The sequence below is a fragment of the Alexandromys fortis genome, unplaced genomic scaffold (assembly GCF_014885135.2).
Source record: "Alexandromys fortis isolate MF-2015 unplaced genomic scaffold, M_Fortis_MF-2015_v1.1 scaffold_152, whole genome shotgun sequence".
Taxonomy (NCBI): Eukaryota; Metazoa; Chordata; class Mammalia; order Rodentia; family Cricetidae; genus Alexandromys; species Alexandromys fortis.
The window spans coordinates 2,139,447-2,165,635 of NW_026068045.1; the positions used below are offsets into that span (position 1 = coordinate 2,139,447).

The 26,189-nt window shown below is 50.5% G+C and overlaps 2 protein-coding genes and 1 non-coding gene across 10 annotated transcripts; all 3 read right to left on the reverse strand.

Annotated features, from left to right (window-relative positions):
• Positions 1–4,789: 4,789 nt before the first annotated feature.
• Rusc1 (RUN and SH3 domain containing 1) lies at positions 4,790–12,883 on the reverse strand. 4 transcript variants are annotated; one of them, XM_050166331.1, is made up of 10 exons: positions 11,387–12,883; positions 10,737–11,147; positions 9,883–9,981; positions 9,693–9,769; positions 9,442–9,616; positions 9,254–9,359; positions 9,065–9,111; positions 8,001–8,550; positions 7,291–7,413; positions 4,790–5,380 (listed from the first exon to the last, which is right to left on the reverse strand). In XM_050166331.1, the coding sequence occupies exons 1-10, from the start codon at positions 12,726–12,728 to the stop codon at positions 5,212–5,214; spliced, it is 3,099 nt and encodes a 1,032-aa protein (XP_050022288.1). In that variant the 5' UTR covers positions 12,729–12,883; the 3' UTR covers positions 4,790–5,211. The 4 variants fall into 4 exon arrangements, with proteins under 4 accessions (XP_050022288.1, XP_050022289.1, XP_050022290.1 ...); XM_050166332.1 differs by lacking the exon at positions 10,737–11,147 and having other exon boundaries at positions 11,387–12,812; XM_050166333.1 differs by lacking the exons at positions 10,737–11,147; positions 11,387–12,883 and adding an exon at positions 10,334–10,710.
• Positions 12,884–13,787: 904 nt separating this feature from the next.
• On the reverse strand, positions 13,788–23,300 carry Fdps (farnesyl diphosphate synthase). 5 transcript variants are annotated; one of them, XM_050166349.1, is made up of 9 exons: positions 23,165–23,271; positions 22,276–22,492; positions 22,025–22,187; positions 20,522–20,662; positions 15,522–15,725; positions 15,216–15,304; positions 15,057–15,129; positions 14,453–14,665; positions 13,788–14,043 (listed from the first exon to the last, which is right to left on the reverse strand). In XM_050166349.1, exons 3-9 carry the CDS (start codon positions 22,163–22,165, stop codon positions 13,843–13,845), a joined length of 1,062 nt encoding a protein of 353 aa, XP_050022306.1. In that variant the 5' UTR covers positions 22,166–22,187; positions 22,276–22,492; positions 23,165–23,271; the 3' UTR covers positions 13,788–13,842. The 5 variants fall into 5 exon arrangements, with proteins under 5 accessions (XP_050022306.1, XP_050022305.1, XP_050022307.1 ...); XM_050166348.1 differs by lacking the exon at positions 22,276–22,492 and having other exon boundaries at positions 23,165–23,300; XM_050166350.1 differs by lacking the exon at positions 22,276–22,492 and having other exon boundaries at positions 23,055–23,181.
• LOC126486549 (U6 spliceosomal RNA) lies at positions 19,410–19,514 on the reverse strand. Its single transcript, XR_007588152.1, has one exon. It is a non-coding gene; the product is annotated as a U6 spliceosomal RNA (small nuclear RNA).
• Positions 23,301–26,189: the final 2,889 nt, after the last annotated feature.

The window sequence follows — 26,189 nt, forward strand, 5'->3', positions numbered from 1 at the left end:
AGAGAGAGAGAGAGAGAGAGGGAGGAAGGGAGAGAGAGGGGGAGAGGGAGGGAGGGAGGGAGGGAGGAAGGAAGGAAGGGGATGCCATAGATCCCCTTGAGCAGAGAAAAAGCAGAATATTTTATTAAAGAAAAAAGAGAAATTAAGAAAATAGTTTGGAGTATTTTCTTACTGTAGAGAAGCATTGTACATTACCACAAGACCTGGGTATAAGATACTCACGTGTGAAGCTGGGGTCGCATGTCCAAGCCCATTTGAGTGTTTCTTTTTTTTTTTTATTTTTTGTTTCTCGTTACAGGGAGTGGGTGGGAGGGAGGGAGGACTAAGGGCACTTTGGGGGTTTCCTTTTAATCAAAAGCAAGAAAATGATGAGAAAGAGCTTAAATTCAATGTTTTCCTTTAATAGTGTTAAACACTAAAATTTTAAAAAAGAAAGAAAAAACTTTGTAAAATGTAAGAACAGAAGCAAAAGACACTACGCTGCCATTTTATCTTTCTTTTGTTGAAAGATTAAAAACTGAAATGTTTTTTAGACAATCAAATGTTAGGTAAGTGCAAAAACTTGTTTTTTCTTACTGGTGTAGAAATTAATGCCTTTTTTATTTTTCAGTTATTTTATAATAACAAAATAAAAACAACCCCCAGCTGCCAGGTGGGTTTTGGTGTTTGAAATGCGGGGCAAAGCACTACATCACTGCAAATAGATACAGAATTAGTCTGCATGTCTGTAGGCTGTGTGATTGCGGAAAATATAAATGCTGCTAATATATTTCCTTTTTACAGAAAAGCATATCTAAATAGATGATTGTTTTGATGTTAATCTTTGTAAATTATGTATTACCAATTTTAACATTGGATGTAATTGCATAAAAGCTTGCATCTCAATCCTTGAAAGTCTAGCATTAAATGGAAACAACTTTTCCTAACTGTGGAGTGGTTACCTTGCTATTTTTTGTGCCTCTTTTCTACCCCAATATCTCCCAGCATGCTCTCTGTCCTGTTTCAAAGAGATCTCTAGCTCTGTCATCAGTATTATGGGCCCACATGAGACGTTTCTTCAGTTCTAGGTCTGTGTAGTTGGGCTCAGCCTGACCAGTAAGCAGAAAGATTCTCCGACCAGACATCCAGCTGTTTGTCAGACATGCTATGCTGTTCTGCATAGCCACCCTTTAATACACATTAGCTGGCTTTAGTATTGGCCTTCATAGCAATGCTTTGTAGTGCAGGGTTTGTAGATAAGAGACTCAAAGCAACAGCAGAGGTGAGTAATCCTTATTTTAGCCATTAAGTTGTTATCTCTGTTCTAAGAAGCAGAAACTTGAGGCTTGAGTTGGTTAAATGACCTGCCATAGATAATGTGGAGTCCCAATCTCTGTGGTCAAGTAATCAGTTTGTAGAAATCAAGGAAGCCAGGAACGAACTAGAACAAAATGCAGAAGAGGAGAATCCACATGGAACTGAGTGAAAGATACAGTTGATCAGAAGAAAAACAAAAGACGTGTGAGCAGCACACTGCATTTCGAATATCACAAGAGTCATGGAGAAATATATCAAGTAGTATGGTTTTATGTGCTTAATTAAAGACTAAAATTAATAATGTAAAGGATTAAAAAGAAATCGTCAAAGTGAGGCTGGAGATGGCTTAGTAAGTATAGCTCACTGTACAAGCTTAGTGACAGAACTTCAGTACCCAGTACCCAGCAGGCGTAGTGCCCACCTGTAATCCAGCACTTAGGGGGCAGGACGGAGGATCCCTGGAGCAACCTGGCTGACTAGACAAGCTGAATTAGTGAGTTCTGGTCTCAAGCAATCAAGTAAGACTTGTGTCTTCAACTTCTGACCTCCAAATGCATGCACCATATGTATACACCTAAAAAGAAAAGGCTAGAGTCCCCTACTTAATTAGATAAACCCCCTTCCAGCTTAGTTTTGTCCCGGTTACTCTGGACACTCAGGTAGAATGCAGTCGCTCAGACATACCAAGGCAGCTGGCCTCCGTGGCACATACTTTCATCTCAGCACCACTGTGAGTTCCAGACCAGCAAAGCCATTGGCTATCTCTGCAAAGGTTGTAGCGAGGGCTACCCCACACCATAGCCAGAACAGGTCAAAAACAGGCCATGAGACTCTGGGCCCAGCCTCCTCCACAGTCAGCATCACATGACTTTTAAATAGGAAAGCATGTCAGTGTGTGTGGACGTTTGTGTATGTGGTGTGCCTCACAGGCATGGTGGTCCAGCTCTAATTCCAACCCTCAGGAGAGTGAACACACGTAGTAGTCACAATTAAAGGAGCCTCGAAAACTCAAACTGTGGCTCTTTTTGGGGGTAGACTAAGCCCCAGAGGAGCTAGTGCAGATAGCCGAGCTTGGATCCCCAGCATCCACTGAGTAGGAAGACAGGCAGCAGGAGACAGCTGACATCAATCCCTGGCCTCCACAGGCACTCCAGTGCACACGCACTCACACATGTACAAACATGTATCCACTAAGTACATATGGACAAAGCAGATGCTGGCTGTTGTGGCACACACCTCAGGAATTAAGGCAGGATTGGGGGAAGCAGTGCCTCTCCAAAAATAAAATTTAGGCCTAGGCATGTGGCTCAGTAAAGAGCACTGTCTAGCATTTATGAGATCCTAGGTTCAGTTTAAGCCTTAAGAAATGGCAATTTCATGGGCTGGAGAGATGGCTCAGTGGTTAAGAGCATTGGCTGCTCTTCCAAAGGTCCTGAGTTCAATTCCAGGCAACCACATGGTGTCTCACAACCATCTGTAGTGAGGTCTGATGCCCTCTTCTGACCTGCAGGCATACACGCAGACAGAATATTGTATACATGATAAATAAATATTTAAAAAAAAAGAAATGGCAACTTCATGAGTTTGGGATGTTCAAGCTAAGCAGTATCAGAGGCTAAGGCATAAAAACCTTTATTCATTTATTTATTTATTTATTTATTTATTTATTTATTTATTTATTTATTATGTATGCAATATTCTTTCTGTGGTACAGGCCAGAAGAGGGCACTAGACCTCATTACAGATGGTTGTGAGCCACCATGTGGTTGCTGGGAATTGAACTCAGGACCTTTGGAAGAGCAGGCAATGCTCTTAACCTCTGAGCCATCTCTCCAGCTCCAAAACCTTTATTCTTTAGGAGAGGAAGCAACGCCGAGCAGGACAGAGTTACTGAACTTACTTGGGTGTTAAAGGAATTGATGAGATAGGACAGCAACACTGACTAGCCTGGTTGCTGGATTGGGTTGAGTTTCTCCCAGAGTCTCTCAACAGTTTGTGGACAGCGGGCTGATTTTATCCCCTCAAGGCATATCTCTTCTCACCAGCCCACAGTTCCCAAAGATAAAATCTCCCAGACTTAGTGCCTATTGCCCTTTTTCTTTTTTGGTTTTCAAGACAGGGTTTCTCTGCAGCTTTGGTGCCTGTCCTGGAATTAGCTCTGTAGACCAGGCTGGTCTCGAACTCACAGAGATCTGCCTGCCTCAGCGTCCCCAGTGCTGGGATTAAAGGTGTGCGCCACCACTGCCCCGGCTACCTATCTGACTCTTATTGAATGGCTCTATTTCTCCTTGGTTATAATTATAGCTTCCTGGATGCTTTATTGTTTTCTGTAATTTAGTCTCCTCCATCCAGGCCGCCTTTCCAGTGAGCCCCAGGACATTTTTGTTTCAGAAGATTGGCAGGAACTCAGCACACTGGAGCAATGCTCTGCTTTTTACTGAAACTGTCACTGAGACTGGTGGCACTAAATGGAAAGCAGGCCACTTCTGCCTTTCACCTCGGGATCTGAAGTAGAATTTCAGGCTTCCATCCTCCTTGTCTTTATTTAGCTCCATCGGTCCAGTGAAACAGCAGTGTAAAAGCAAAGCAAATGGGGCTGTCAAGCCGGCTCAGTAGGCAAAGCACCTGCCATCACAACAGGGGAAACCAGTTTCATCCCAAGCACCACAATAGTAGGCAAGAAGTCACTTCCCAAAGTTACTGTCTGACCTGCATACATGTGCTCTGGTACCCATGTCCCCTCACACACACACACACAAATCCAGAAAAAAAAAAAAAAAAGTGGTAGGGGGCTTGCTGATTCCGCAGAGGACCCATGTTTGGTTCCCAGAACCCACACTGGAAGCTCACAGCTGCCTGGAGCTCCACCAGATTTAATAGAGCAGTGCTTCTCTACCCCTTTGGAGGGTAGATATCAGATATTTACATTATGATTCATAACAGTAGCAAAATTATAGTTAAACGAGAATGACTTTATGGTTAAGGGAATGTTGAGAGTCACTGTAATAGTGACATGGTAGAAAATAAAACTCCCATGGTAGTCCTCTGACCGCCACATGAGCCATCGCACGAGTCCACCCTCTTTTAAACACAAAGCCCCACATCGGAGCCAGGTGCACACTTTTTTTCTGTTTGTTTTTTCGAGACAGGGTTTCTCTGTAGCTTTGGAGTCTGTCCTGGTTGCTCTTGTAGACCAGGCTGGTCTCGAACTCACAGAGATCCGCCTGCCTCTGCCTCCCAAGTGCTGGGATTAAAGGCGTGCGCCACCACCGAAGCCAGGCGCACACTTTTAGTCCCAGCACCTGTGAGGCAAAGACAGTTGGAGGCCAGCCAGGGCTACCTGGTAAGACCCTGCCTCCCCACCCATAAAAAAAAATCAACAAAAACTGCCTATGCTAGGGAAAAAGTACCTATCTGCCCTGGGCTCCAATAAAAGGCCTTCCCTCCTCCACAGCAGCCCCTATACCCGACACCCACAGGAACACACAGCTGCTCGACTCCCACTTTTATTGGGACAAGGAAGGAAGGGCAGACCAGTGGCAGCGGCCCACCCACCAGGGGTCCAGGCTTCCAGCTAGCACTTAGCACAGCAGGAGTACATCTTAAATATAGGCAACAAGGACAGACAGACCAGTCCTGTGGGCTTGGGGCAGAGGCATGTACTATACTGCACAGTCCACAGGTGAAGGTAAGAGGGAACGATGCTAATTTGCAGAAAGGAAGGGTTCTCTTGTGTAGACGGAGAAGGGAGTCCTGTAGACAGGAAGTCCTTTCTACGCGTCCGCAAGAGCAGATTTCCCCTTCCAGGTGGGTGCTAAGAGGAGAGTTTACTCTGTCAGCAGAAATGGGTGTGTGCAGAAGGAGAAAATGCTCCAGTTCCCGAGAACAGCGGTCATGAGCTCTTCCAGTCCACAGCTAGAGAACAAGGGAGGTGTACCCCACAGGAACCAGCCCCTCCACACCATCACGCCCACAGCGAAGCCAGTCCTCATTCACTGTAGCAATGACATGAAGCACTTCCCCACGCTGGAAGCTCAGCTGGTCAGGTCCTGCAGCAGTGTGGTCACAGAGAGCCCGGACAGCCCTGGGGGAAGTCAAAGAAAGAAGGATGAAGGGCCATACTGTCTATGGCAGATTACCCTGCTGGTTCAGCCCACACTCCGTGAGTTCAGAAGAAACTTAGGGTCACCTGCTGACATATGATTCTCTGGGGCTCTGGCCTCTCTGAACCCCAAACTGACTCTTGAATGATTACTTGAAATTGCACTTCCCTCTAGTATTAAAATTTTTACATATGCAAACAATATGGCCCTCCTAGCATTCCAGGCCCTCCTCCTCTGGGCAATCCAGCATCTCCTCACATTAGACCCACTTCCAAAGCTCGCTTCTGGCTCCCCTCCATGCACTTCCCCTTCAGCTGAACAACCATCACCCTTGCTGGGGTGGGTGCTACATGTAATCATTTATCTCTGAGAGCTTCTCTTGGTCTCCCCTCCCCTCTTCACACAGCAGTCACAGATTGTCCTGAAGCACAAGTCTACCATTCCCAGACTGCAGCCTCTCTGAGGGTTCCCAGTGCCTCGGAATGACATCCTGGGTCCACGGCTGGCCGTCATGTCGCACACTACCACACCTGTACCTCCCTGCCATCTCTCCTCCCAGACACTTACCTCAACCCCAGGGACAGTGTACCCCAGCCATACTGCCCCAAACAATCTAACCCATTCCTAGCCACACATCTCTCTCTATTAGACTATATGCTCCCTGAAAGTCAGACACAAACAAAATGGGGTCGTTTTTTGTTCTCTCCCTGGCATAATGCCCGGCACAAAGAAGTACCTGGAATGCACTGAACAGATGAAAAATCAAAAAGCTTAATTGGGACAGACATACTGACATATGCCACTAGTTCAGTCCTCAGCCTGCGTTCTAGCAGCCATGTGCCAGAGTAAGTCCCTGCCACCAAAATAAGGAATTAATAATTAAATTTAAAAAGCTTAATTCAGTGAACTGAAAATACACAAAGAAACAGGGCCTCAAAAGTAGAAATCTGAGCTGGGCGGTGGTGACACACGCCTTTAATCCCAGCACTCAGGAGGCAGAGATAGGCGGATCTCTGTGAGTTCGAGGCCAGCCTGGTCTACAAGAGCTAGTTCCAGGACAGGCTCCAAAACCACAGAGAAACCCTGTCTCGAAAAACCAAAAANTCGAGGCCAGCCTGGTCTACAAGAGCTAGTTCCAGGACAGGCTCCAAAACCACAGAGAAACCCTGTCTCGAAAAACCAAAAAAAAAAAAAAAAAGTCTGAGCCAGGCGTGGTGTTTCAGGACTGGTGGTGCACACGCCATTAATCCCAGCACTTGAGAGGCTGAGATATACTGAGTTCAAAGCCAGATTAGGTTACATGAACACACCCTGTTTTTTTTTTTTTTAAACAAAAACAAAAAAGCTGCCAGGCATGGAGGCACACACCTTTAACCTTTAATCCCACCAATCTGGGCAGCAAAGTAAGTTCCTGGACAGCCAAGGCTGTTGTTACACAGAGAAACCCTGTCTGTCTGAGGGCAGGGTGCGGGGGGGGGGGGGGGGGGGGGGGGGGTGGCAGGAGGAAAAAGTCAAGAACTAACTGCATTTTTCTTTAATCGTGCAAGTGGATCTCCATGAGTTCAAAGCCAGCCTGGTCTATGTGATGAGACCCTGTCCAAACAATTTTTTATTTGGTTACTTTTTATGGGTGTTTTATATGTATGGGTGTTTTATATGTATGAGTGTTTTGCCTGTGTTCTGTGCACCACTATAGACCTGGAACTGGAGATTCTGCTGGCAGGCTCCCAAATGCAGCCACCATGCCAGCATCTTCTTTTCCCAGACAAAGAAGCTAAGGCTCAAAGAAGTGAGTGTCCAGTAGTAACGGGTAGGGAAGAGGCAGTGTGACCTGCCTTTTACACACACACACACCCGCCCACTCTGGAGACAAGACAGACACAGCCCTTACCTGTCAGTCTGCGTCCGGCTGGCTGGTGGCTTCACAAACTCCGCGGGAGGGGTCTCAGGAGATGTCCCCCGCTTCACCAGAGCCAACACACTCACTGTTGGGGGCAACCAGCTGGATGGTCTCCTAGAGGGAAGGATTTGGTCACTGAAGCCATACCACTCCAGAAAAAATTCAAGAATCCCCCAACTGGCAGATAAATTTTTACATTTTAGTGGCTACATAAAGTTCCTGATTTCACCCTTGGTCCTTAGAGCTGAAAATATTTATCTGACCCTTTAGAAAAGAAAAATCCCTGACCCATTCCAGAGCTTGATCCAGCAGGTGGCTCTTCAGTGACAGCCAGAGGCTTTAGCTGTGGAGACACTAAAAAGAAAAAAGAAAAAAAAAATAAAAAAACAAAAAACAAATAAGAGTCTCCACAGCTAAAGCCTCTGGCTGTCACTGAAGAGCCACCTGCTGGATCAAGCTCTGGAATGGGTCAGGGATTTTTCTTTTCTAAAGGGTCAGATAAATATTTTCAGCTCTAAGGACCAAGGGTGAAATCAGGAACTTTATGTAGCCACTAAAATGTAAAAAATTATGAATGTAACCATTAGAGCCCATGGCTATAAAAACCAGCTGCCTACCTATTCCCTAAAGGGTCATAAAAACCTAGCCACCGTGAGCTCTAGGAACCAGAAGGTCAGAAAAGGGGCAGTCCGTGTGCACACCTGGACCTGAAGGCTCCATTCTCAGTTTCTGACGGGCCCCCAGGCACACCAAATAGCCGCCCCAACCACATGCTTCGGCCAGGTGTGGTCTGTTCCGTGGGCGGAGGTGCCTCCTGCGCACCCTCAGCTGTAGTTCCGCAACACCTGGGTCCCCACCGGAGAAGAGGGAATCCCTCAGTGCCACCAGAGGCGTAGACCCGAGATGCCTGGGTCAGCTGATCCCACCAGCTGCCTGGTGGAGGGCGGGTTGAGGGGGCTGAAGAGTCGGTAGTGGCCTCTCCTGAAGTCCCTCGGAGACTCTGAGCCAGACGACCGCCCCACTGGAGCACAGCCTGCACAGTCTGCTGGAGGGCAGGAGGGGGCGCTGAAGGGGCAGGAGCCTGCTGCAGGCCTAGGGGTAGGTGGTGGTGGTGCTCGAAAAGCAAGTCCAGGTGGAAGGTGAGTACTGAGAGCGGCTGCAGCAGGAGCAGCAGCTCTGTGGACAGGGATGGACAGCTCCCGCGCGCCAGGGAGAAGAAGCCAGTGGGCAGATAGAGGAGGGACAGTAGACCTGGAAAAGAGCAGCCAGCATCAGACCCAGAGGACATCCTGCACCAATCCCAGAGTCAACAAATATCTCCTGGACCTCACTCTGTGGGGCACAGATACAGGACAAGGGGAATAGCTGGGCTACAGGACCAATAGTCCTTTTCCAGAGGGAGGCATATGCACTTAGTGTTGTTAATGGAGAAACATTATAGGTTAGAGAGGAAGCATACACAAAGGTGAGGACCTCCCTTTCAGGGTAGAGATGGAACCTCACAGAGGAAGGAACCCACAGAAGAAATAGGCAAGGGGCCTATTTCAGGTACAGGGTCAATGGATGCCCCAGGGGCAAAGAAGCCACCAGGACATGGAGTAGAGAAAAAAGGCTAGACAATCTGGGCTCTGGTTCTCCTCCGCACTCTCCTCTGGAAAAGCTGTAAGTCTGGGTGTGTGTCCTGATATCAGCAAGAACCAGCAGGAAAGAACCTGTCCTCTCCGAACCAGGAACACCCTGCCCTCCCATTGCAGTGGCTTCTGACCTGCATCCTCCTGGAGGCTGGAAAACCACAGTTCCAACTGTTTGGTGCTGGAGGAAAAAGGAGAGGAAAATTCAGGAAGGAGGTGGGGAGTGAGGGATGACGCTGAAGAGGGGAGGCATCTGGAAACCTCTGTGCCCTATCCACGATGTGGATCCAAGGCCGAAGAGCAGTGGGGAAAAGTCCACTCACTTGAGGAGGCCCAAGATGAAAGCGTGGAAGCGGCTGCGACTGCTACTCAGCGGGGCCAGTCTGCTGACCTGGCTGTACAGGGTCCCCATGGAGTGTGGGCAGGAACCTGAGGACGAGGCTGCGGTCAGCCAGGTCCAGGCCCCAGGTCCAGGCCCTGCTCCCATCGATCCCACTCCCTCACAGCTCACCTGGCTTCACAGACGCCTCCACCACACTCCAAGGGCTGCTCCTGCGCTGCCCGGTGATGAGGTCCTTCCGGAATGGCTTCAGTCCATCGGCCACCAGAGCATGGAGGGCCGGGCAGAGGGTGCTCAGCACCAGATGCCCCACATCCGGGCTCAGCCGGCTATCCCCCAACTGGGCCTGGGGACAGAAGAAGGGCTAGCCACTGCTAGTCAAGTGTTCGCGTGCCCTTTTACCTCCCTCAAAATTAACTCACCTTCTGAACCAAGTTCCGAGCAGCCCCAAAATGCGAGATGATTTTGTCCACAGAAGCACTGACAGCTATCAAGAGACCTGGGTGGAGATGGAAGACACATGAAAGCCTCTGGTGGGGGTTGGGGAGGGGGGCACGGATAGCTGGAGACCGAGGACAGGCTGATCTTCAGAAGGTAGGAAGGGCGAACTACCTTTCTTTTGCTCCTGCAGCTGGCCAGTCCCACTCTGGGCTTCTGCCATCCACAGCCGCTGGGCCCCGGGAACACCGGCAAACGACCAGGAACTACGTACTATGTAAGGGAAGAAGACGCGGTGACGCTTTCTTACCAAGGGTTACAAGGGACGCCGGCTCCCTTGGTCTCGTGGTTTGAGAGTCACGGGAGAAAGAACACAGCCACCTGGGGCGTAGAGCAGAATGTGTAGTGGTAGACAAACCTCAGCCCTTGCCACCCCCACCTCGGTTCCCATTGCCCTTCCTCTCCGGGAAGTTGGAGAGCCACACCGAACAGCTGTGCCTTTAAGTAGGGAGATGACTGGGGGAGGAAATTGAGGGCTGTATCCACTCTGAGCACGTGAGAAGCCTCGACCAATGGAAAGACAGACAGGAAAGGGTGGAGAGTCTTGGGGAACCCAAGTAGTCACCTTGCACCTTGTCAAATGCAAGGCTCCAGCTTCACCCTACTTGGGGGCGGGATTCGTGGAGGAGGTGTGGCTAGAACCTCCTGGGAGAGGACTGTGGGTCGGAACCACGGCCGCGAGAACTTCCCTAGCAGAGGAATTCCACAGAGGGTGTGACCCCAGGTCCCTAACAATGGACCCCCTAAGCTGGGCTGGAGACCCAGTGGAGTCGGCTGTTCAGCAAGGAGAGCAGTCACGCTCCTCACCCCCAGAACGTGGAACAGGGCCAGCCTTCCCGGAGCCAACTCCGAGGGCGAGATCTAGCCGGGCACCCTAGAAAAAGGCTAAAATGCAGGCAGACTGGCCCAGGACAGGAGGGGCGGCGGGCCGAGACGTGGCCCGCGGGGCTGGCCCAGGTCCGTCTTACATTGCCTGGGCGGAGGCGGTGGCCTTCTGGTCCAGCGAGGGGCGATCGGAGGACGCGGTGGTGTTGGCAGAGGGGGGGCGGGAACCTGGCGGGGTGGGGGCGCCGCGGCGGGGAAGGTGCTACTTCTGGGGAAGAGCGGGGATAGCAGCAAGGCCAGCTCGGGGCTGGCCAGGCAAGGCAAGGCCCCCCGCGTGGGAGGAGAATAGGCTCCCACCGGGGATAGCCGCACAGGCAGCAGATGCTCCTCGGGGGGACTCCCTGGCCCCAGCAGCTGCAACCGGGAATTGGGCCACCCGGTTAGAGGCGTCAAGAGCAGGGACCTGGGTGCGCCCGCGCCCCCACCCTCCAACAGGGGGCGCCCGTCGGCCGAGAACCGGAAAACCGGGGGCCGAGGGAATAGCGGGGGACCGGCTGCAGGCGGGATTGGCGGGGCCAGGTGCGGGGAATGTGGGGGAAGGAGGGTAGCGGGGCGACAGCCAGGCAAGGAGGGGCGGGAGAAAGAGGAGCAAAGAGTTAGTCCCTTCACTCCAAGACCCACCCAGTTTCCCTTTCCCCGGAGCGCGCCCTGGCCTTGGGGCAGGGAGGACAGCGCAGAAGGAGGGGACGAGGGCGGGCTCAGGACCCGCCCTCCTATGATCTGCGCTTCTTACCCACGGCGTGAGCGCGTGGCTCCTCTGGCTCCTGCGCTGCGGGGGCCTCCTCACCCACGGCGGGGCTGCCAGCCCTGCCCTCCTCCGTCAGCCCCTCGGCGATGGGCTGCAGCCCAAGTCGATTCTTCTTCCTCCGCGGAGGGACGGGAGGGGGAGGCGGCCGAGGCGGGACCAAAGCCCACCCAGCCGGAGGGTCCCTGGGCGGGACTGGCGGTGGCTGGGCTCGGCTTCGAGACCGGAGTTCCTTAAAGGTGGTGACTTCTCGCGGGGGTGCCAAAGAACCTCCCAGGGACCCAGTCGGCGGGAGCTCTGTGTCAGGCGAGAAGACTATGAGCCAGTCGCTGCGATCTTTCTTGGCCTGCGGCACAAGGGGCAGCCCCGGACCCCGCTTGCGCTTCTGGGCCAGCTCGTGGAAGGACGTGATTGTCCGATGGGGTACCGGCTCCTGGCTGACGTCACCTTTCCATCCCCCATCAGTTTTCCCTGCATCTATTTTCGAACCAGAATTGGTGTTCAAACAAGAAGCCAATTTCCCAGATTCTGTTTTCAAGCTCGAGTTTGTATTTTCATCGATTTTCCAACCAGAGTCACTGTTCTCAATGGCTTTCCATCCAGCTTCAGTTTTCTCTGTGTCAATTTTCCAAATGGGGTTAATTTTCCAACTGGGCTCTGCTTTTCCTGCGTCAATTCTTCCATCTTCGGTCTCTGAGAGCTCAGAGGTAGCAAGATCCTGTTCCCCACTGTCGTCTTCCTCCTCCAGACCCGGGGAAGGTAGGTCCTGGCAGGTTGTCAGGGCGTTGCAGTTGGAGTCCAGGCCAGGTCCGGATGGGGAAGATATTCCGGAGCAAGAATCCGGAGAGCAGCAAAAGCTGTCCGGAGAGCAGGTGCCAGGGTCCGCTGTAGCCAAAGGAGAGCCCGGCTCCAAGGGAAAGATGCTGGACTCGGGGTGGGCAGCCTCATTGCCAGGCAGGTCGCGAGAGTAGACTGACACTGGGGACTCGGGGCTAAGATCTGAGCAGGAGCTGAGAGAAGAGGAGCATCCGGGATCAGAAGGCGAGGCGGCCTCTTCATCTTCCTGGAAAGGGTCCTGCTGGTTTTCTATGCTAGGCCCGTGCTCCTGGCAGCATCGGCAGGGCACAGCTGGACTGTTGGAGTTGGCATCCACCAGGGTCCCGCTGCAGGGCCCCCTGCTTTCCTTGCCCCCTGTGTCTCCTGGAGGCGGGGGTGTGCTCAGAGGCCCCTCTCGTAGTTCAGGACGGCGGGACAAGTGCAGGCCCAGGGAGACATGCTGGAGGTGGATGTGATTGAGGTTGCAGAGTAAAGCCCGCTGAGGGGACAGCATGGTGCTGAGGACGAAGGATGCCTTCCAGAGAACCAAGAAGATCCAGCCTCTCACATCCACCTACCTGGCAATTCAGGTGCAGACCTAGAAGACAAGTATGGTTGAAACCCAGATACTGCGATCGTGCTAAGGGCACTGGAGGTGATTGAGGACTAGAGCAGACCTGGGAAGGATCTGCCTGCCTTGGGAGATATTTAAATGAGATTCAAATCACCAAGAACAGCCCATTAGTTTCCTCTGCAGTATTTGCTGGTGGAGTCGAACATAACCTCCAGGGAACAGAGAAAGGAGGGTCATCAGAAAATGCCGGTGTGCGCTCTGATCTTCGAGGGGGTGCGGGGCTTGAAAAAGAGTAGGGCCCAGAATAGACCCCAATCCTTTCAAAGCAAGCTCTTCCCTCCAGTCAACCCTCTCCCGGAGGAAGGAGACCCCGCCCGGATGCTCTAGTCAGGTGAACGGTGAGGAACAAGGCGAAGGTTTGTAAGCGCAGGAGAGGGGTCTGGGCCGGAGGATGAGAAAGCATTCAGCTGGTCAGCTCTGCATCTGCCCCAGTCCCAGTCCCTCCAGCTCTAGCCTGCAGCCTGCGTGCCCTCACCGGCTTGCGACAGCAAGGTTTATCCACTCGCTGTGTTGTCTCTATCTTCCAGCCACCACCCACCCCTTCTTTATTTAGCTTCACAGCTCCCCTCCCATGTCCCCATCCATCCGTCCACACCCATAGATCGAGACCTCCTCACCCACGGTCCTCCTGGAATCGACCGGTCCTCGGGTTTGTCTGCAACCCCGCCCAGCCGGGAACAGAGCAAAGGGGAGGGGTGCCGGCAAAGCCCACTGTGGCTGCGCAGCCGCACCCCTTCACGCATGGGCGTGGCATAGCCTAGGCCCGCCCCCCCACTTCCACACGGGGCCTGATGGTGCGCCTGCGTCACCCATCCAGGCTGCTGCAGCTTTGGCTATAAGCAAACTCAGATGCCAACCTGGCCTCCAAGTTACCACCTTCCACCCCTCCATTATAGACAAAGCCGGACTCGTGATTGGTGCAAGCATAAAACCACAGGATTCTGTACAATAATTTATTGAGATCCCTTCCCTCAAAGCCTTTGCAAGCTCGAGGTCACTTTTTCCGCTTGTAGATCTTCTTTGCTAGTTCCAGGAAAATGGCTGGGGGCAGCGGTGCAGAGTACTGCTCCACGAGGCTCTGGAGGCGGCTGTAGCTGTCCTCCTCGTACTTTAAGAACACAGCTGGCAGATCCAGCGCTTCATACAGCGCTTTCACCTGTGCCACCTTCTCTGGGTCCTTCTGCCCATAGTTCTCCTGGAAGCAGGAAAACAGCTTTACTTGGCCAGGTCCAAAGGATCCGACAAATCATTCATACATTCCAGAACACTGGGAAAACCATTCACTCCACTTTGTTGTTTCATTATGTAGGCCTGCCTCAGACTCTCCTGCCTCCAACGTGTCTCTGGGATGCGAGAGTATTGCCTCCCCGACACCCGTGCTCAGGTCCTGGCTCAGAATTACCATTTCGCTATTCTATGCTGTCTCGGCCTTGGCACTGCAGAGGGTTACTGGGCACTGGGTGTTGTCTGGGAAGAGGGTCTAGAACCTTCCCTGGCTTCTCGGTTAGCAGCCTTCAGCACATACATCCAACCGCACTGGGGCTGCCAAATGTCACATCTGACCCGAGGAGAGGACAAGCCAACCCCCAGGGCCCTCTGGGCACCTCTAAGATCTGACGCTGTTGCGGAGTGGCTCGTAGCAGACACTGAACCACCAGCCAGCTGCATTTGTTGTCCTGGATGTCAGTGCCGACCTTTCCAGTCACACTGGGGTCACCGAAGAGATCAAGGTAGTCGTCCTGGATCTGAAAGAACTCGCCCATCTCCAGCAGGATCTTCTTGGCATTGGCATGTTCCTTCTCCCCATCAATGCCTGCCTGCAAGGGAACAGCTGAGGCAGCGGGACCAGGCCCCTGCCCCTCCCAATGCCTCCTGCAGGCCACTGGCTAGACCCTGTGAGGTGCCACCATGACAGCTACACTTCCACATTTTTTGGCTATCTCCTTCTTACAATACGAAACGAAAACTTGAAGAGCAAGGTCAGGATGGACCATGAACCCGACCCACCACCTCCAAGCCTAGTCCCTTACCTCGAGCTTCAATTCCCCTCTGCCCTTCCATCAGATGCAGGCCTCCCTCTGCTCATCTTCCAGTTCCATCTTAGGCCCCATCAGAGGGACTGAGTGGCTTGAAGCCATCCAGTCATACGATACTCAGGGCTCCACCCCAGAGCTCACAGGAGAAACGGTGATGCTGACCCTGACTTACCATGTACATGGCAGCCGCCACAGGCAGGTAGAAAGAATAGAAAGCTGTCTTGTACTTGACAATAGATTTGTACCTGAGCCAGGGGAGAAGACACATTCATGAGAGCAAGGCCCACCCTGAGGCCCTTACCACCCAGATACGGGTACCACTGGCCCTCACCTCTTTTCAGTGTATCTACCCAGATCCACATGGCCCTGGGGTGCTGTTATGAGGTCAAGGGTCTGCCCAATCTCTGTCTGATAGGAGCTCTACAAAGCAAGGGTAACAGATGGTTTCTAGGCCAGGCTTTCTCTAGAGATGGAAAACACTGGCTTCCTGGGCCATACCCCAACAGTTGAAACTATACAGTCAGGCAACAGGAGAGACTCCAGGCTCACAGCACACCACACCCTTCCCAGGCCACCTTAGCAGAGCCAATGAGCCCGTGCCACAGAGGGTAGAGCCCGGGAGACAGCCACAGGGCACCTGCAGAAAGAGATCCAGCAGGTTCAGGTAGTAGGGCTGCTCCCTGCAGTACAACTTCAGCAGGCGGTAGATGCAGGCTTCCAGAAGCAGAGCATCATTGACAGCATCCAAGCCTATGCCTGGCTTCTGGTACCAGCAGATCTGTCCACGTCGAGTGAGAGAAGAATCCATGATGTCATCTGACACAAGAAAGAAAGCCTGGAGCTGGGAGAAAGAGGGGAGTAAGGCAAAGCTCCCAGGGCCTGCTCGCAGAGACAGCTGCCACTCTGGCCATCGCTGTACAGGTGGGAAAGTCAGTGTGGGGACCCTGACAAGTTACAGGACCTTCTCTCAGATGCCACATGCTGATGGACTAAAATAGAGCTATGCCCCCTCTAATCTGCTCTAAGACACCCCTGCTAGCAGGAAGAGCAAAACTTCAATGAATTTTTGTCCAAGTCAGTGACTGCATTATTGAGTTTTAGGCAAACCTGACAAGTGATAGTCATTTGGGAAGAGGGAGGGACCCTCAAGTGAAAAAGGTGTCCTAGCCCAACTGTCCTGTGAGGAATTTTCACTATGGGCGACACCCCTGGGCAACATGCCCATGCCTTTGATCCTGGCACTCAGGAGATAGAAGCAGGTGGATCTCTGTGAGTTCAAGGCCAGCCTGGTCCACAGAGTGAGTTCCAGGAGAGCTGGGGTCACAGAGAAATCATGTCTCAAAACAAACAAACAAAAACAACAAAAAACCAGAGGGAGAGAACAGAGGCAGAAAGAGCAGGCTAAGCGAGCCACGGAGAATGAGCAGCTTCCCTTCCGACATCTGCTTCCCTTCCCGTCCTGACTTCTCTTGGTGATGCTATCTGGAAGTGTAAAATCAAAGAAACCTTCCCTAGGTTGCTTTTGATCACAGTGTTTTATCACTTGAATAGAAACTTAAGACGGCTTTCCTTTTTTAAAAAAAAAAAAAATAGGTAAAGAGATCACTGAGCGGTTAAGAGGTTCAGTGGCCACTCTTGCAGAGGACCGAGTTTTGGTTCCCAGCACCCACATGACAGCTCACAACCATCGGTAGTTCCCAGTTCCTGGAGACCCAATGCCCTCTTCTGGCCTCTGTGGGCACTGAACACACACACATACAGGCAAAACACTCATACACAAAAGTCTTCTAATCATAAAAGTTAAAATTTTAGTTAAGTTTTTTTAAACCTCTATTGGGCAGTCCCCCTCTCAGCTAGGGCAGAGCACGAATCCTCCAGCAGCCCCACGGCATTGATTTGCACCCTCTTCTGGGAGCAGAGGCTGGGGATGAAGATCAGGCAGGGTCCGAGGGGTCCCTAAGCCTCCTGGAGTTCCAGGAACACACCTACAGCACCTCGCTGGCAGAGCACTACAGGCCAAACAACGATTCTTCTCCTTTAGATAGCGTCAAACCCTTTACCTGGCCACGAAAGACCATAGACCATGAACTTCTGCCTTGACCTCCACATCCCTAGTCTGCCAGCTTTTCCACTGGGCAGGGACTGAGCCAGGACATGGCAGAGAGAGGCAGCACTCTACCACGCTTGCGGCTTTCCTGGCTTTACATATCCTCGTCTCAGCAAAGGGCTCTCAACACAAGATGTGCTGTCCCGCTAGATGCCCCCAGAGTCTAGCACTGACCTGAGAGTGAGTGGTACTTCCCAAGAGCTCTGGGAGGGATAAGGGAACAGAACACTCAGCACCCATGAAGCTTTTGGTTTTGTTTCCTTGAGATAGAGCCTCACGATGCAGGACGAGCCAGGGTGGTCTCTACCTCAAGATCTCAACTAGCCTCAACACCGAACTCAGGAGTGCACGTTAACACCAACTTCTCACAGTCAGAACACGTGATTGTTCAGCAACTTCTCAAGACAGGGCAATCTCGTTACTAGATTATTGCGCTGTGTCAGAACCCAGGGCTTTCCGCACGGCAGGAAAGGGTTTTCCCACTCATTTTAACCTGCCCTCCTCGCCCCAAAAGGATGTATATTTTTATTATTTTTTTTAACTTTTTCTATTATTACTGTGTAAGGGGCAAGTGCGTGTTACAGCACACACGTAGGTATCAGGAGGGCGTCAAGGGGTTGGGTTCTCTTTTCATCTATCCCTAGGCTCTGGGGATGGAATTCACTTCGCTGGGCTTGTTCAGCAAGTGCGTTTACACGCTGAAGCACCAGCCCTTCAGCCATTGCTAGGGTGCACACCGCACAGCACAGCGTGGAGTCACTTACTCTCTTCTTTCTTGAGTTTCAGGGGATCAAACTCAGGTCTTGAGCCACCTTACTGAGCCACCCTGCCATTCCTATATTTTCAGAAGAAGTCTGTCACTATGCCGGCAGGTGGTGGCGGGCACTTGGGAGAAGAAGTAGGCACAACTCTGAGTCTGAGGTCACCCTGGTGTAAAGAGTCAACTCCAGAAAAGTCAGTGCTACACAGAGAAACCCTGTCTTGGGGGAAAAAAACAGAAATCTATCACTACATCATTCAAACACCACAAACTGGTCACCTAATAGACCCATAATTCAATAAGTCAGTCTGAGCCAGGCATGACCGCACATGTGGAGGCTGAAGCCGATGGTTTTAAGTATGAGGCTAGCATGAGCATGTGTACAGTGAGACCCTGCCTCAACAGCAATGGCCTGGAGATGCAGCTCAGGGATGAGTGTGCACTTAGCACAGACAAGGCCTGGGCTTCATCACCAACTTGGAACCCCTCCCCACCTGGAAAAAAGAAAACAAAAATAAGCCATAGACATTCAAGGGCCAGGGAAGCTAACCACGTAAGACAAAACGATGTGGGGACCCAGGCAAATCAGAGCTATCCATACATGGGAGCAAGCATCCCACCTCAGGGAAGCAGCCTTCACTTTATTAAGTATACAGTGTTCTGCTTCCATGCATGCTGGGAACTGAACTCAGGACCTCTAGAAGAGCAGCCAGTGTACTGAGCCATCTCTCCAGCCCCAGAAAATCATTTCTAGAAGTAAACATGATGTCAAAAATCTGGGTTGTTTATATTGAGGGAGGTAACCCAGACCCAGAAAGGCAAATATCATATGTACTCACTCATAAGTGGCTTTTAGACATAAAGCAAAGAAAACCAGCCTACAGTTCACAATCCCAAAGAACCTAGACAACGAGGACCCTTAGAGAGACAAACATGGATTTAATGTACATGGGGAGTAGAAAAAGACAAAATCTCCTGAGTAAATTGGGAGTGTGGGGTCATAGGAGAGGGTAGAAGGGGAGGGGAGAGGAAGGAAGGGAAATGGAAAAAAAAATATATACCACAAAAAGCGGGCAAATTTGGGGTTGTTGAGTGTGTTATGAGTTGTTACAAGTTTGTACAAGTGTGTACATGCCACACCATGTTTTGTGGTATGTACATGCTTATGAGTGTTGGCATGTGTGTGCATGTACATATACAAGTTTGTTTAAGTTTGTGCTTATGTTTGTGTATAGTGTATGTTTGTACAAATGTGTGCTTGTATGTGCATTCATATGAAGGTCAGAGGTCAACATGGATACCTTCATTAGTTTTTAAATTTTTTTTAAGATTTATTTATTTATTATGTATACAACATTCTACCTCCATGTATTCCCACACGCCAGAGGAGGGCACCAGATCTCAGTACAGATAGTTGTGAGCCACCATGTGGTTCCTGGGAATTGAACTCAGGACCTCTAGAAGAGCAGCCAATGCTCTTAACCTCTGAGCCATCTCTACAGCCCTTAGTTTTTAAATTTTTTTATATAGTTTTAATATAATCTACATAATATCTTTATATATGTAGATTTACATATATGTATATATATGTATATGTAGATATACATAATAATCTTTATGTATATTTTCACACATTTGATAAAGATGTCAAAGTTAGAAAAAATATGGACTGCTTCATGAACTTGTTCATCATCCATACACAAGGGCCATGCTAATCTCTTGTGTATTGTTCCAATCTCAGTAACGTGCTGCTGGAGCGAGCACAGTTCTATTCATCTTGGTGTTGTCTGCACATGTCTGCCTACCATGTGCATGTCCAGTGCCCATCAAAATCAGAAGAGGGCATCAGATCCCCAGGTCTGGAGTTAGAGACAGCTGTCAGGCACCAAGTGGGTACTGACAATGGAACCCAGGTCCTCTGTCATGCTCTTAACCACTAATCCGTCTCTGCAGCCCTTCCATGTCTACCACGGAACCTGTGCTAGACCTCACACAGTTACAGGCATGCACAGCTCCATGCAGACACCAAGGAATGAACTCCAGTGTTCATGCCCAAGCACTTTACTGACAGAGACACTGCTCCAAACCCTGGAAATCATTTGGTTTGTATGTCTGTCTGTGTTGCATGTGTTTATGTAGGTGTTTGTGCTGTGTGCACACATGGAGGCAACCAGGAGTCTCCCACATTCTCCACCGTATTTTATATTTATCCTTTGAGAGGACCCCTCCGTCACTAGCTCAGTGCTCACTGACAAGCTATACTAGCTCGTGACTAACTCTGGGGATCTGCCTGTCTCTGCTCTCGCTAGCACTACCACTACAGGTGTGCACCACCAACCTGAGTGTGGGCATGTGTGCACCAGCACAAGGGAGTAGAAGCCAGAGGAAGATGTCAGGTAGCCTGTCTATCACTTCACCCTTTTCTTCTTTTTGTTCTTTGAGACAGGGTTTCTCTGTATAGCCCTGGCTATCCTGGAACTCACTCTGTAGTGAGGCTGGCCTCGAACTCACAGAGATCTGCCTGCCTCTGCCTCCTGAGTGCTGGGATGAAAGGTATGTACCAGCACACCCAGCGAGATTTAAGTTAAAAATTTCTGAAAATTCTGAGTACCTAGTGTGCACACTGCCTAAATCTGACCGTAGCACATGAGACAGACAAAGACATGCAAAACACAAGTGTACAGGTGGTGGTGCACACCTGTAGTGCTAGCGAGAGCAGACAGGCAGATCCCCAGAGAGTCTGGTAACTGCCTCTCTCCACACTTCTTACCAGTTCTACACACCAGCCTACAGTCAGGGCCCGCTGCAGACTCTCGGCATCCTGTTTCCTTGGCTCCACCAGCTCCCGGAAGGCTTGGAGCACAGTCAAACCCCGATTGTACTTGCCTCCCACGGCATTGTACTCCAGGACCTGAGGGGGTAGAGAGGACAGCATGGCCACAGAGATGTTTCCTTTCCTCCTCCCTTTTTTATCCCAACCCCGCCTTGGAGAGCTCCTTCTCCAGAGTCCTGTGGCGTATGGCACCATTCCCCAGGACCCACGTACCTGGTGCAGATGAATACGCAATTTTTCACCCGAAGCCAGGACTTAGAGCACCTCCACACAAGCCTGTATTGAAGACGAGGCCCCTAGTAGGAAGGGACCGCTAATTCCTATAATCGCAATACTCTGAAGTTGGATGCAGGCAGGCTGTGTGAGTTTAAGGCTGACATCAAGATATAGAGTTCAGCCAGCCTTGGCTACAGAAAAACAGAATGGCCTCTCCATTTGGCCAAACCTGGAGGGGATGGCAAGGTTCACAGCTATTTCTGTCTTTCTTTTTTTAACATGCACTGGTATTTTGCTTGCATGTGTGTCTGTGTGAGACTGTGAGATTTTAGAGTTACAGATAACTGTGAGCTGCCAAGTGGGTGCTGGGAATTGAACCCGGGTCCTCCAGAAGTGCTGTCAGTGCTCTTAGCCATCTCTCCAGCTCCAGAGCTATGTCTAAGCCAAAGGCATGTCCTCCCACTGTGCCTTCTGCCATGCAACAAAAGTACCTAACTAGAGACATCTCTTTAATACCTACACAGTAGAGACAAAGAAACCACTCTCCTTGTTTTTTCCTCAAAGATAGGACAGAAACAACATTTATAAAAAGAACTCCAGACCTAGGCACGACAGCACTCTAGAAGATACAGCACACAGGCAGGGGAGTTGTGAGTTTTGAGGCCACCAAGACTAAATACTAAAGCTGCCTTAGAAAGAGCAATCCAAGAGGCTAAAGAGGGAACTCGGCACCCAAGGGCAACTGCAACAGTTGGGCCTCTCCTGAAGACAGGGCTCTATGATAACCGCAGCTTTCCTCGGGCCTCAGGAGCAGCTGCTTAAGACCAATCTTAGGGGGGCTGGAGAGATGGCTCAGAGGTTAAGAGCATTGCCTGCTCTTCCAAAGGTCCTGAGTTCAATTCCCAGCAACCACATGGTGGCTCACAACCATCTGTAATGGGGTCTGGTGCCCTCTTCTGGCCTGCAGGCATACACACAGACAGAATATTGTATACATAATAAATAGATAAACATTAAAAAAAAAAAAAAAGACCAATCTTAGAATTTCAGGGCACAAAATCAAAGGCTTCCCGAGGTCCAAGGCTCCACTCCCAAAGCTTCCAACTTCTGCAGAGGACCCACCTACTCCAGAGGAGACTCAGGGAAAAGCTGTTCCTTCCACTCTTACCAAAAGCCATGCAAAATCCACACCTCTACTGGCTTCTTCCCCCCTGAATCCCTCACCTCCTTGAGCCGGGCAATGGCATCGCCTGTCTCAGGGTGGCCTAGCTCGTCCTCAGTCAGCACCTTGACAATCTGGGAGAAGTGCTGGACGAAATCCTGCCAGTCTTGGTTACAAGCCTCCAATTTCTGGTTCCCATTCATTCTGAGAGAGGTACAAAATGCTCTGAGGGGGGAAAAAAAAACACATACACAAATGAGAAATCTGCTTGGGCGCTTCCCTCCCCTAGGCCCCAAACCCCAACCACACTCACCGAGGCTCCTATGTCCACACTTGGCACCACCAGCGGGCACTGTGCCAGGCCCCCAGGACTGGACACCTATATGCCAGGGAGGGTCGTTGTTCGGAACCAAGACACCTCTCCCGGGGTGCCCAGCAGGGGGCCGGCAGCAGGAAGACCCCCGCAGATCTCAGCCAACGGGACAAGGGCATCGTGGGTGGGCATGGGGGCGGGGGCCACCAAGCACTCCCTGCAGGAGTAAGCACCAAAGGTAGACGCTTGGAAGCAGTTACCTCTGGTATCCCCACCCCAAACCAAGCCTTTTGCCTCCTACATCAGAATGCCCGACCCTGTTTCTGCTTGAATTTAAGAATTACAGAAAGGACACACAGGAAATAAAAATGTATGTCGGGGTGACTGAGATCCAACAGATATTCACTTCAACTGAAATGGCTAAAACAGAACGCTTTCTACTTTCCAAGGCTGGAAAGACGGCACCGAGAATTAGGGGATGAAAGATCGGTAAGTCACACTATTAATGGAGAAGCCAAGCTGAATTTCTGGGGGTAGTTGAGCCAACGCAGAGCATCCGAGGGGTCCGCGTGCAGGGAGGCTCAGGCTCTGCGCTACGCCTAAGAAGGGGACAGGAAGCGCTGGTGCGGCGGGCGTGTGGTCTGCCTGCCTACGATCAACAGGTGGGCGTGGGAGGGCTCAGCAGGAGAAACCCGCGGCCGCCGCACCGAGGACTTGGGAACACACCAGTCAGAGTTTAGAAACTGAAGAAAGCCCGAGAGCCGCTCTGTCCGACCCACCGACCGAAGACCGGCAACTCCTACACAGCCTGGCCCTTCGGCGCCTCGCAGCTTCCACCAGGTCTGAGGCAGAAGCAAGAGTCGACTCCAGCCCGAACAACAGCTCTCACCTGCTCCTTAACGCGACTTCTCCCGGGTCCGAGGTGTTTGCAGCTCACACCTAAAAGTGGAGCGCGCTACACGCTCAGAACTCTGGGGCCTGTAGTTCCCTGTCTGTCGTCTCGGTAGGTAAACCCTAAATATTAAACTACAACTCCCGGCATGCAGCGGACCAGACCGCGGAAACTGCAAGCGTGTCACGCTGGGCGGGCGTAGCCGGGCTCGCTGATTGGCTGAATGACCTCGTGTGAGCATGGGCCTTGTGATGGCTGACCAATGAGAGGGAGGCGCGCAGACCATCAGCCCACTGAGAGGTGGGTGGTGTTAGGCAACAATACACCTAGACCAAGAGTCTGGGAATTCGGACCCGTGGTTACTGATTGTCACTCTTCCAGTGCATCTGGTTGACATTATTAGTAAGACCCCGGAATAACCAGCCTTGCAGCTTCCTATTCGTAAGTCAGGCAAATCATTTCTTGCATCTCTGACTCCACCTCATTTCTTCAGCTCTTAGAAGGCTGAAGTTCGAAGCCAGTTTGTGTCATACAGTTTTAGGCTACTCTGAAGACTATATGACTATGAGAGAAAAAACAAAAAGCCTTCATCCTAGGGCTGGAGATGTCTTAGCCATTAAGAACACCAGCTACTCTTTCCCAGGGTGTGGGTTTAATTTCCACCACTTACAGGACAGCTCACTATAGTCTGTAACCTCAGTTCCAGTAGGGCTGATGCCCTCACACAGACACATGCAGGCAAAGCACCAATGCAACTGAAATATAATTTTTTTTAAAAAACACACCCTCTCCCGCAGGTGTCTTTTGGCTCCCTTGCAGAAAAAAAAATGATAAAAACCCAAAACAGAAATTCCAACCGTTTCCCAGAATTTGCTAGCTTACCAGGTTGATTGCTAGCTCTGTATTTCCTCCCAAACTGCCAAGTATTTTCTGACCGACAAACCTCTCCACCAACGCAATAATCCCAATCAGACCAAATTAGACTGAATTAGAAGATGCCCAGGTGTAATGGACCCCAGCACTCCCGGGTTGGCCCCTGGAAACCATGGAAAAGGGGAAAGGAGAGCCAGAACGACCACTTGAGAGGAGAAACGGAGGACCATGTGTTCATTTGTTTGCTGGGCAGTTTAAATAGCCTGTGGGAGTGGTCTGGAGCCGCCCTGGGGAGGGGTCACCATTTGACGGCTTTCTCAGAGGTGGAGTTTGGACTGAGGCAACTCCTAGAGGGAGGGGCTTGAATGGAACTTTCAACCCAACATTCCAAAATGGGTGCCAGGGGCTGGGGTGAAGCCAAAAACATTCCAGTTTGGATAAAGGGGTGTTGGCTCAAGCCTGGCTGCTTCCTGCGGGCATGGGGCAACATGGGAGAGGAGAGAGTAGAAGTTGGTGGGCTCAGCTCAGTGAGAGGTGTGGCTGGAGAGGTATCTGGTTTACTGACATCCTGGAGACCTCACAGCTGTTCCTTAGGGAGATGAGAAGGCAGGTGGCTAGGAGAAAAAATATATTGTTGTTATCGGCCCTATGAATGGGGCTAGCCATGGGAAGGGGCATAGAGAAGCACTCTGGTTGTCCAGGAGAGGCTCAGGTGAATAAGTGACACCCCAGAGCAGATATGTCCTTTAAAACCAGATTTTAGTTGGTTGGTGTCCTTTTGAGCCAGGAGAGTTGGTACCAAAGGTGAAGTCCCAGGAACTGATGCAGCACTAACTGTAAGTTGGTCTTGGCCCAGACAGCAGGAGTGACCTGTAAGATATGCTTGAAAACCGGTGGGACTGAAACAGGCTCTGGAGACTGTTAGTTTTTACCAGACCAGATTTCTTGATACAGCAGCAGAACTTTTCCCAGGAACCTGCAGGTATCTGTAAGACAACTGGAAGAGGAACAATTTAGAAGTCAGTTAAAGGGAACTGGGAACCCTGGGTCTCTGAAGATACACCCCAAACCTGCTAATCCTGGACTGTGAAGAGGCACACATGACTGTATTTTTAGCAGGAAACTTAACAAATGAAGTAATGAGTTACTGGTACCTTAAGCCATCAAATGCCATTAGACAGATCTGAGAGGGATAAATGAGCAGAAATGAGACAGATTTTTTTACCTATGCAGGCAATCCCAAGTCTCTCCATAGTCTTTGGAGAACGTTGTTAGCTTTAGAAGCAGTACATGCCATTAGCTGTTGAGTCATGGAGGCCCAAAGATTTTCCTGTGTGGGGAGAGGAGATCTAGTCTACCTGTGTTGGCAGAATGAGAAGACTGATTCCCCAGTATAATGTCCAGGAAGCTGATGAGGTGGAAGCCTGCTTTTTGTGGTGTGGGTGGCTTTGCCATACCCAAAGGCAAGGCTTGAGGCATGCTATAACTAACCATGCATCTTCTTGGAGGAGCTAAAGGATGCAGCAGGAGCTGGCATGTCTGTGTTCAAAGCTCTTTTGTTAAATGCCATACTCTCCAATCGGCAAAGGCACTTGATTGTTATATTCAAATTAGACATATAAGTTAAATTTAGGCATGTATTTTACCTAATTAGTTACAGCTTACCAATGCTAGTAAATGTAAGAAGATTAAAAGGAATATTTTAATAAGTCAAAGAAAGCTAGCACATGTGGATACTCTAATCCAAGATAGCGCTGAGGTCAAAACGGCAGCTACCCCTGTGTTTGTATCTTTTTAGAGCTGTTGTAACCTGGACACGCACACACATACACACAGAGAAATAAGACAAACAACTATGGAAACAAACACACATACACACATAGACATAAAAGTATACTGTGGGAACACACACACATATACACAGAGACATAAAACAAGCCTTCTGTGGCCACATTATTTTAACAGACAGACAAACAAATTTTTTTTTTAGGAACCTGTGTCAGTTGACCAACTTAAAAATCCTGGTGTAGGCAGGCGGCATTAATGACCCCATTAAGGACCAGATTAGCAGACACTGTAAGAGGGAACAGTAACATCAGGACAGAAAACCTATACAGTTTTAGAGTGGAAGGACGGGGGGGGGGGGGGG